Source organism: Cynocephalus volans, chromosome 6 (assembly GCF_027409185.1).
Source record: "Cynocephalus volans isolate mCynVol1 chromosome 6, mCynVol1.pri, whole genome shotgun sequence".
NCBI lineage: Eukaryota > Metazoa > Chordata > Mammalia > Dermoptera > Cynocephalidae > Cynocephalus > Cynocephalus volans.
The window spans coordinates 767,332-779,143 of record NC_084465.1 but is presented as its reverse complement, the minus strand read 5'-3'; the positions used below and the strand labels follow the sequence as shown (position 1 = coordinate 779,143).

Sequence of the window (11,812 nt, the reverse complement as noted above, 5' to 3'; positions counted from 1 at the left end):
TACCCATTTCTGCAATCGTGCCAGTATGCATGTCCAAAAATGTTGGATCCTACTCTCACCACCACTGTTGGGGTCCCATTCAGGATTGCAATCGGAGACAACTTCCTTGGTACTGGCTCTTACGAGGTCATTGGGATCCTCGGCCTGTAGTCTTCTTCCCTGGCTTTCTCCAATACTAATCAGTGTTCCTCCAAGGTCAATAAAACAGTGAGATTATGCATGTCTGCCCAAGTAGGGTGGTGGGTGGTAAAAAGACTCAGAGAGTTCAGTCATTTCAGTAGGGTCCTCCTGATAAGTGTAATTCTTATGTTTCCAATTACAAAGGTCAGAGGTAGTAAAAGAACTGTATACCCACATCTACTCTGGCTGGTTGTCCATCTTCATTTCATTTGCCTATGGACACTGTCTTAAGGGTATAGCCCCGCTGTGGAAGAGGGTCCCCAGCCAAATTGAGCACTCTTTCAGGGATGAGACGGGAAGACCATTTTTCTCAGCCAGGCCAGATTCCTCCCCTTTGAGTAGACGTGGAGATGGGTATAAAGTCAGTTGAAACTCCAGATCCTTTAATACCATAAAGTGGGCATTGAGTCAGGGTGGCCATCCCGGGCTCACTAGTTGGTGGTTGTGTACCTGTTTTTTGTGGGTCCCCAGTCAGCACTGGAATCAAGGTGGGGGCCAGGCTGAGAATGGGCCCAGGAACTGGATAAGGCAAATAAGCCTGGACAGGTAAAGGATGAAGTGCTGCAGAAGCAATAGGGACGGATGGCAGGGGAGTCCCTCTCTCAGCCACTTGCTCCATCAGAGGTGGGGGCAAGGGCCATTCATCTAAAGGATCTGGCTGTGGAAGCAAAATCAGTTTCTTTTTATTTCAGAACTTTTCTGACCTTTGCATCACCAATTTACAACTTTCCTGATCTGTTTCACTTTGACACAACATGAAAGACTGGACATATATATAATCTCCATTTACCCTGCTGATGACAAAACAGATCCAATTGCAGAACTGTACTATAATTTAAATTTCCATTTATAGGCCACCTCTGAACTCTCTATGTATATTGTGGCCACACATTACAAAAGAAAATCATACTCTTCTTTTTCATAGGCTCATAACTTAGCCCAATTTTGTAACATACATCTTTCAGGACTAATGACTGGGATAGATGGTTGATTTCCAAAACCAACTTGCACAAACAACACACTTACCAAAACACTATTCACAACAAACGGCACCATCACCAAAGCACTAGTCACAACAAACAGAACCATCACCAAAGCACGATTCACAACAAACAGAACCATCACCAAAGCACTATTCACAACAAACGGCACATGTACAAACAGGCCTGTCAAATGAACCCTTGGGGAGTCCTTATAACACTATGGACAAAATACTGCAAATGGGGTTCTCCAAATACTATATACAGCAGCCCAAGTGGGAGCACTAACAGGACTCATCTGTCTGGACCAGAAAATCCAACACTTTCCCTTTTGGGCGAGTTTTAGTCTTCCAAGCACAAGCAGCTGGGGATATCCTGGTCATGTCCTCCACCTAAAACGGGCTGAGCAGCTACTTGGACAAGGTGGAATTTCTGTTCCCCAGAGGCCACCAGAGCTGTGAGCAGCTCTCAGCCTCACGATGGGTGCCAAAAATTTGGCAACAAACAAGTCCTGTGGGAATCTCCTTCACCAGGAGAATCCCTGACCCATGTGGGTCCAAGTACTTGTCACTATAGGATCGCCAATCACACCCACCAGACAGAACTGAAAGGAAAGGCTCTTTATTTTGGAAGACACCTACTGGGAGATGGGGTAAAGTCCCAACTGCCTCCCTAATCAACTGAGGGCTGGGGTTTATTATATAGGTAAACTTATCGGGCGAGACAGGATGTCTGCTTTGGACAGAATCTCAGTTGATTACTAAAGGTGAACGATAAGGGAAACAAAGTCAGCTCCATAGGGTGCACGAGTGTGGGGGTTACTACGCTTTTTAAAATTCATATTGAAAACTAATTTAAAATGGATCACGGCCGTAATCATAAGAGCTAGAATCCTAAAACGTATACAGTAGGGTTTCTCAACATCACACCTCTGAAATTTGGGCTGGATACTTCCTTGTTGTCGGGACTGTCCTGTGCAATGTAGGGAGGTTTGCCCATTAGGAGCCCATCAGGAACCCTACCACAGGGACAACTGTGACACTGCTGAGATGGGGCAAATCCACTCCTGGTTGAGATCCACTGGTCTAGATGAAGGGGTAGGGCCAGAGATGTGTCCTGAGCTTCATTAATAAAAACAGTGTCCCAGCGGTGCAGGGACTACCAGAGAGCATATGGCAAGAGTGAAAATCAATGCTCACCTCATGCCACACACAAAAATCAATTCACAGTGGGTCACAAACCAAAATGTAAAAGCTGAATCTTTATTCTAAAAGAGATAAAAGCAGTCAAAGACACCAGGGTAAAAATAACAGTAGGACTCTCATCAGTAAATATGCAAGCCAAAACAAAATAAGTCAAAAAATAAAACATGTTTTCTTTACATGAACTTTTTTATAGAGCACAGAAAACTCAAACTATAAAGTATAAAGAACTTGTATCCACAGTGTATAAAGAAGCCATACAACTCAAGACAATGCAAGAATATAATAAAAAGCAGGTGAGAGGGCTGAGCTGATGTTTCACCAACAGAGATACAGCGTGAAGTGTGCAGCATTAGTCCTCAGGGCAGTGCCAATCAATGCCACGAGTCACCACAACACAACCAACAGAATGGATACAACTGAAAACTGAAAACAACTGTTTGGGGGGAGGATGTGAAGAAACTGATGGAAATACAAAATGTTACAACCACTGTGGAAAATAAAAGTTTGAGTGTGTTAAAAAGTTAAATGTACCCAGTAATTCCACTCCAAGGAACTGACCAGTGAAACATGCCCCCAAAAGACCCATACATACAAATGTTCTCAGCAAGTTTATTTGCTATAACAGCCAAACCATCCACAGGTGAATGGAGAAACACACACATGGATGAGCCTCGACATCATTATGCTGAGTGGCAACCTCGGGTAGGGCCCAGCAACTGCTCTAACAACCTGCAGATCATTCTGATGCATACCAGAGTTTGAGAACCCCTAATCAAGACAATTGGAATGATTTAAATTACGACTATCCCTATTTCCTCTGGCCACCCAGCATCTGATAATTTTTTTGTTCTGGGATCTCCCCACTTTGAGTCGTGGTGAATGGTGAGGAATGTCTTCATTGCAGGAAATGTTTGAATGTTTAAAGTGATGGACATTTGCTTTCCCAGCCACGCAACCCGGGTTCTGCCAAACAGTCTTTGAGGATTTACTGTCACAAAAGGGAAGAGCAGTCTCTCCCTGGTAGCCTGGTGTAGAAGTGACACTGATGTTGGAAGTGGGAACACTGCAGGTGAGTTCTGGGGTGGAAGTGCTGATTAAAATGTCAAGAGCCTGGTGGCAATCGCAGGGGATTCATCCTCAAACTAGCTGAGAAGTTAGGTTGAAGACTCAGTTCCAAGCCTGGTTCTCTAGTTCTCCCAAAGATATGAGGGGCTGAAACAACGTAGGCTATGAATGTAACCCAATACCATGCCATCCTCACAGTCCAACACAGCGGCGAGAGCTCCAGCAGTCACAACCCTATTCCAGGCAGAATGCTGGGAAGGTGAAGATACACAACTTATCTTTTAAGGTGCCCCATGAGACTTTCACTACCATCTTGTTAGGAGCATTTGGACATATGGCCACACCTAAGTGCAAGCAAGGCTAGCGAATGTGGTCTTTACTCAGGGTGGGTGTGTACCCAGTTACGAAATCAGAGATGGCACTCATGTTTTTGTGGAAAAAGGTAGCCTGAACAATGGGTGGGAACCACCAACCTCTCCCTCACATATTCAGTTAACTGCCAGTCTCTAATTAGCACAAATCCTTCCCAACAAATGACTTTATCAATATTGATAGAACTATAGTGCCAGTATCAATGTCATTCACCAAAATAAAATGTGATTTAGTTAGTAAAGATGTCTAAAAGTTGTATGTTCAAAATTAGCTGCATTAAGGTGCAACCGCCACCTCTCATTTCTCAGATATCCCTTGGCAACCCTTACCCTAAATGCTCATAGCTACAGCAAGCAGTCCGTTTCTTGTCCCTTCCTGGGGAAATACAGGCAATGAGACACGGGCACTTCTTCACTTTTTTGCTCAGGGGCTGAGGACAGACACAATGAGCACAAACCTGAAGCAGCACTAATTTCCAGTCTGCTCTAAGGTGGCCTACCAGGGCACGTTTGGCTAACAGGGCTATGCCCAGGGGTCTCTGAGACCACCTAGTACCCAAAGGGTGGGCGGCACACAAGGACGTCAGCTCCTCCAGGCTGAACAACTTGACTTCTGTGTTTCCATATGCACAGCCCTGGCTCCCCACATTCACTTCCGAACAGGAGGCTGCTCCAGGACCTGCTGTGCCATGTGCTGCTGGAGCACAAAGGTGCCTCTCTCTGTACTCTCCTGCTACAAGGGCAGGTTTGAAAGGGTGGCCTCCACCCATGAAATCAGCCCTTGTCCCTGATGAGATTTTTAAATAAAGTATACAAATAGATGTTGTCACTGCTTTATTACTCATAGTTTGCAAGCAATATTTTATATATAAAAAGTCATTTTTAAAACAACCAGGTTTGCTAGAAAACTGTCTTATTTTTCTTTGCACCATTGATACCTGGAGTCCTTTACATTAAATATATTATTTATGCAGGCACTGGGCAAAAATTTAAGAACTTCGGAGTTCTCTACTCACACCCCCCCATAAGTTCCACCCCTTCCCTATCATATAGGTTATTAACATTAAAAACACTAGGAAAAAAACACATGCATTTCACTTTCTGTGAGTCCTTTTTCCCTATTTTCACGTCTGAAGATGTTGCTTCAGTTATGAATTCAAAAGTTCTCCCAAAGTTCGCATTGATGATTCATAGAGAAATCTGAAATACAAAGAAAGATTAGCCACAGAAAAAAGGGAACAAATTAACCAAATGTACATTTTCAAAACTACAATCTAAAAATGGTTTGCGACCAGATACGCTTAACACAGTTGAAACAAGCTGTTTCACCAGTTGCTTCTCTTCCGTAAGTGGAGTCAGCCCCCTACCAGGCAATGTTGCACGTGACCCATGGCACACAGACGTGAGCCCTCGGTGGGGTGCCCAGCTGGCAGTGTGGCACACTGGTGAACTCTTTTACTGAAAATTACTCTTATTTATGAGGATCTAAACCACCAATAGGATCCATTGCTCTTCCTTTCCAGCACACAGTCCTGAGCTTTCTTCTCTAGCAGACAGGAAAACACGATAAATGAAAACTATCTTATCCACCAAGATGGTCTACTGCTCTGACAGTCACCACTACCTCTAATAACCTCAGACCTTGAGAAAAACCTCCCTCTCCCGCCCCCTCACCCGCACCCCTACCCCCAGGCAACATCCCTCTTTCTCACCTTCCCCACATTCAGCCCCAGGCTTTGGCTGAGGTCCCTTAGCGCTTTTCTTCACAGACGTGATTCTCATGCACTTTGCAGCAGGTGTGTCTGTTTTACCCCCAGAATCATTACTGGACAGCTCTCACACAACACAGGGAGCACTTTGCTGTTCTTTTAGACTTAAACACATATACTTACAGAGTGCATGGCTCACCATTCTCCCTTTTCTGTTATCCAGTAACTCCTCGACAGTTGTAACCCATGTTTGCCTCGGGGAGGGTATGTGGGTCAGCTCATCTCTGAACTCCTTAGACAGATGTCTATCTTTCAACCCAGATGGTATCTCAGCTAGATGTAAGATTCCTAGGCTGCAGGTGTTATTCTCTGTCTTCTTGGGTGAGACACTGCTGTTCTAGACCATCCTTGCGGGGCTACAGCTGACATTTTTGGACTCCTATACTGCCTGTTGGCCCAGCCGCCACGGCTTTAACACACTCACTGCCCCTCTCGAGCTGCTGGGCCTCTCTGTGTGTGGTTATTCTGTCTGTGCCAAACTAGACTCCTCAAGCAGACGCAGAGGTGGGAGTGAGGGTACAGGTGTGCAGAGCCCGCCACACAGCATCAGGCAGCATGCCTCAGCCCAGAATGACACCAGGAGGTTCCAGATGCCCCACAGCTCTTTCTGCTCTCCCACCCTCAGTGACAGAAAGGACATCACCCCCTAGGTCAGCTCTCAAGGAGCTGGAGAGGCCAGGACCCTCACGAGGGACAACTCACTGGTCCTCTGCTGGACCCAATGCCCCCAGGGGGAGAGTGCTCTGTCCATACCCCAGGCCCTACCCACCCACCAGTCCAGCAACTGCCTGGCTCAGTGTCTGGAGTTGAGGCAGAGGGAAACAGGGCACATGAAGCCGCCAACCCTCCAGAAGCTAAAATTAACTCTTAATAAATCAATAATATGTGTCTCCTTAAGTGAGCATGATTTTAAAAATATTTAAGAGAAAAATGTTAGGTTTTTTTTGGCAAAAGTACTGATTTACTAGATAGTAAGCAATCAGCTGCTCATGCTGACCCGAGTCTAGACGAGCAACAAGGCTGACTCTTGATCATTCTCCTCAAACAGGTGAGGGACAAAGCCCCTGTGCAAGCCCCTGCCCAAGACCACACAGCCGGCCAGGGCCGTCTGGACACAGCAGGCCGTGTGTCTCCTGACTGCTCCAACACAAACGAGATGTTCTGCTCCACTTCAAATTCATTCACTCTTCTACTGCCTGAGAGGGTTGAAGACACTGTCTAAACCAGGCAAATAAGAACTATTAAAGGACAAAATGAAAACATGCAGTTTTAGAGCTGGAAGGGACAGTGGCAAAACCTTAGACAAAAACACTCCTGGGGCCAGGATTCTCTGCAGGTGTCACAAGACATTTGAGCCAGATGGTCTGAGGGTCCACCCAGCTCTCAAGTCCACACATGAGCCAGACAAGAGGACTCAGCTTCCCCCACCGTCCACGCCAGGCTATGACCATGTGCTGGGCAGCGTCCGGCATAACCACAACCACAAGAAAGGCAGACAAAACCAATTTTCTGAGGAAAACAATAAGATGAAAAGACAATGTATGTATTTATTAAAGAGTGGTTTTATTTATGAATAGTTCTAATTATCCACACCAAATTCCACTGGGTATTGATGACAGAAACATGGTGCTAAATAAGCTATAAAAAGCATCCAGCCCCAAATTCATAAAGGAGAATAAGGTGAGCTGATATTCATTTATCAACACTTGAAATAAGAGAGGCCACTTTTTCAGGGAGTCTCATCACAAGGCTGAATGTTGGTGACACATTCTCACACTACTAAAGGTGCCTGCATGTGAACATAGTTACTACTGGCAAGTAATTATAGTTCATTTACTCAGTGGAAAAATTCATGAGGTAGCACAGCCTTAAGAAAGGCTTATACTTGTGTAACCTCACGTTAAAAATCTACTGCCATCTTCACACCATTTATGAAAATAGTAAACACAACGTCCTTGACATTTCACTGCAACAGTGAACTGGCAAATGCACATGTGCATCCTGTGAAAACAACTCACAGAGTGCTACCCTGGGTGAGGCACTAAAGCACAAGGAGACATCATTTTTATTCAGCACCCAACAGACCAGTCCACAAAATACTCACCCGCTGGAGACAGAACTAGATAAGTCACTAAGAAAATGTCCACTTCCAAATTAATGCCTCGTTGCCTAAAATATTAATTGGAGCTAGGAATTCCCAGAATCTTAAAGATGTTGACTGGCCTTAATGTCTCTAGTCCAACATCAAATCAATAATACATAAAAACACAGTCTTAAATCTTCAGTGTTTATCTTCCATTAGACTGATTTTTTTGTTTCATCTGTTTTTCAGATTGATTTTCTTTTAGACACTGGTTTCTCCACAGTTCGCTTCTTGCATATTTAAGAAAGAAGCCAATATTTCGCAGTCCCTACCAATTTATTTTCCAAGACTTTTCCTCCTTAAAAGGAATAATTCTTTGTTCCATCTGTGAATCAGCTTCGTAGACAGGATGACATAGAATTGTAGAAACAACATTTTACACCCCCCATGTTTAAACTCGGCCAATGTCCTTTTTTTTTTTTTTTTTTTTACCACAGTATAAGTATTAAATTCCTTGGCCTTTTCCCCCTCATGGAACTAACACAATCCATGTATTTAACTGGAACCATGTGCCAGTGGAAGTGAAGGCAGTTCTAACAAGGAGTGAATGGTTCTCTTCCCCTGCATCTTCAGGACAGTACGTAGCTAAACAAACTGAAAACTTAACAATTCTTCCTGGACCCATAAGAGAAGTGAGGTCACAAAGCAAATCCCCAACCCTACACTGGAGACACGACAGATGAATAGAGAACCACAACATACCGGAGGAGAAACCTTTGTGGAACCAGGGTCAGGGAAGGCAGGAAGAGCCTCACTAGAGGCTCAGCATGGACAAGACTAAGATAAAAACTGCAGGGGGACCAGGCATGGGGGATCCCACTCTTATGAGGGATTTATCTTCAGGAGCTCAACCAGGTTCTTAAATTAAATATCAGAAAAGTCCCCTCAGCATTCTGGCTAGGGGAGGGGAAGAGGAACCATTTCAAAACAGGCCTGACAACAGGACTACAGAACACCTGACCACAAGACTCTATAATACCTGTCTGCAGGACTCTACTATACCTGACTGCAGGACTACAGAACACCTGACTGCAGGACTCTATAACACCCAACCACAGGACTACAGAAGACCACACTGCAGGACTATAGAACACTAGACCACAGGACTGCAAGCACCCAACCACAGGACTACAGGACACCCAACCACGGGACTATACAACACCTGATTGCAGGACTACAGAATACCCGACTGCAGGACTACAGAAAACCCAACAACAGGACTACAGAACACCTGACCACAGGACTATAGAACACCCAACCTCAAGACTACAGAATACCCGAATGCAGGACTACAGAAAACCCCACCACAGGACTACAGAACACCTGACCAAAGTACTACAGAACAAGTGACCACAGGACTACAGAACACTCAACCACAGAATTACAGAACACCCAACTGCAGGACTCTAGAACACCAGACCGCAGGACTAGAGAACACATGACCACAGGACTCTACAACTGACCACTGGACGACAGAACACCTGACTGCAGGACTACAGAACACATAACCGCAGGACTACAGAAGATCTGACCAAAGGACTACAGAAGTCCCACTTGCGGGACCACAAAATACCTGACCAAAGGACTGCATAACACCTGACAACAGTACTCCAGAACACCTGGCCACAGGACAACAGCACGATGCCCCTGCCCCACACCTCACCACCACATTACTAAAGGCCTATTTACCTCAGTTCCTTCTACCCATACATCATCTCTGGCTATCAAGTAAAAATTACAAGGCATACTAAAAGGCAAAAAACAATTTGAAGAGACAGAGCAAGCATTAGAACCAGACATGGTTGCTGGAAGTATCAGACCATGAATGTAAAACAACTCTAATTAACATGCTAAGGAGTTTAATAGATATAAAGCAGATAACATGCAAGAACAGATGGGCAGCAGAAGCAGAGATGGAAACTCTAAGAAAGAACTGAAAAGTAAGAGGTCAAAAACACTAAAAGAAATGAAAAATGCCTTTGACAGGCTCATCAGCAGACTGGACACAGCTGAGGAAAGAATCTCTGAGCTCGAGGACATCTCAACAGAAACCTCCAAAAGTGAAAAGCAAAGAGAACAAAGACTGAAAACAAACAAACAAACAAAAAACAGAACAAAGAATGCAAGGACTTGGGACAACTACAAAAGGTGTAACATACACAGGAAGGAGTATCAGAAGGAGAACAAAGAGAGGAACAGAAGAGATGTCTGAGACAACAATGACAACAAATTCCACCAAACTGACATCGGTCGTCAAACCAAAGATCCAGGAAGCTCAGAGAACACCGAGCAGCACAAATGCCAAAAACACTACCCCTAGGCATGCCATATTCAAACCACAGAAAGCCAAAGATAAAGAAAAACCCGGAAAGCAGCCAGAAGAAAAAACACCGTATGCATGGAGAAGCAAAGATAAGAATTGCATCCGACTTCTCAGATACCACACAAGCAAGAAGAGAGTGCAGGGAAATATTTAAAGTGCTGAGAGAAAAAAGCCCACCAACCTAGAATTCTGTACCCAGAAAAATTACCTTCAGAAGTGAGGGAGAAATAAAGACTCTCGGACAAACCAAAAAGTAGAAAATTTGTTGCCAGTAGACCTGCCTTGCAAGAAACATGAAAAGAAGTTCTTCAGAGCGAAGGAAAGTGATATAGGTCAGAAACTCGGATCTATATAAAGATAGGAAGAGCATGAAGAAAGGAATAAGTGAAGGTAAACAAAAACTCATTTTTCATTGATCTAATAGATAACAGTGTTCAAAATAAGAATAGTAAAAATGTATTTGATTATGTGCACTTACGTCTACAATGTGCGTGTGTGTGTGTGTGTGTGTGTGGACTCATATCTATATATGCTTGTGCCTGCTTACATAAATGAATGACAGCAATGATACAAAGAACAGCAGGGAAGGATTAGGATCATTTTGTTAAATAAGTAGTCACACTACCTGTGAAGTGGTATAGTGTCAACTGAAAGTGGACTTGGATTGATTGTGAACGTATGTTGCAAGTCCTAGGACAACCACTGAAAAAGGTTAAAAAAAAAAAGTATACCTGATATGCTAAGGGAAAATGGAATCATATAAAAAGCTCAATTAAAATCATAAAAGGCAGAAGAAGAGTGGAAGACAAAAATGGGAACAAAGAACAAGAGCAACAGACAGAAAACGGTAAGAAATATGTTAGATATTAATCCAACTATATCGATAATCACTTTGAACGTCAAAGGTCTAAATGTACCAATTACAAGACAGATTGTCAGAGAGGATCAAAAACCAAGCCCATACTATATGCTGCCTACCAGAAACTCATTTTAAATATAAAGACACATATAGATTAAAAGTAAATGGATGTAGAAACGAAGAAAATTTGCTTGCCTCTGAACAGAACACCAGTAGATAACGCAACACTACATGCTAGCACTAATCAAAACAAAGCAGGAGTAGTTATATTAATCTCAGATGGAGCAGAATTCACAGCAAGAACGTTATGAGGGATAAAGAGAGGCACTACATAATAATAAAGAGGTCAATTTTATGTTTTTAAGGAGAAATTTGACAACCCTTAATGTATCTGTGTCTAACAAAGGAGTGTCAAACTATGTAAGGCCAAAACTGGCAGAAGTGCCGAGCTCACCAACACCTTGACCTGACCAGACACAGAGGACATCTACAGACTACATCATCCAACAACAGCAGAGCACACATTCTTTTTCCCTCCCTAGCTGGCTGGTGTAGGGTCTCAACCCATGACCTTGGTGTTAAAAGGCTCTGCTCTAACCAACTGAGCTAACTGGCCAGCCCAGAACACACATTCTTATTAAACTCACATGGAACATTCTCCAAGATGGACCACACGATGGGACATAAAACACCCCTTAAATTTAAAAGAACAGAAATCTTACAATTACTGCTCTCAGACCACAATGGAACTAAACTAGAAATCACTAACAGAAAAATACCTGCAGATTAAATAACACACTTCTAAATGATACATGAGTCAAAGTAGAAGTTACAAGAGAAATTTTAAAGTATTTTGAAGTAAACGAAAGTGACTGCACACTCATCAAAAGTTTGTGGGATGAAGTGACAGCAGCACA

At 43.6% G+C, this 11,812-nt stretch overlaps 1 protein-coding gene across 1 annotated transcript in view; it reads right to left on the bottom strand.

Moving 5' to 3' along the window:
- Nucleotides 1-4,622: 4,622 nt before the first annotated feature.
- NCAPG2 (non-SMC condensin II complex subunit G2) overlaps nt 4,623-11,812 on the bottom strand; it is a 57,707-nt gene continuing 50,517 nt past the window's right edge. The window contains exon 29 of the mRNA XM_063100276.1: nt 4,623-5,001. Within this exon, the coding sequence (XP_062956346.1) occupies nt 4,950-5,001 (52 nt within the window). The 3' untranslated portion in view covers nt 4,623-4,949. The remainder of the gene's footprint in view (nt 5,002-11,812) is intronic.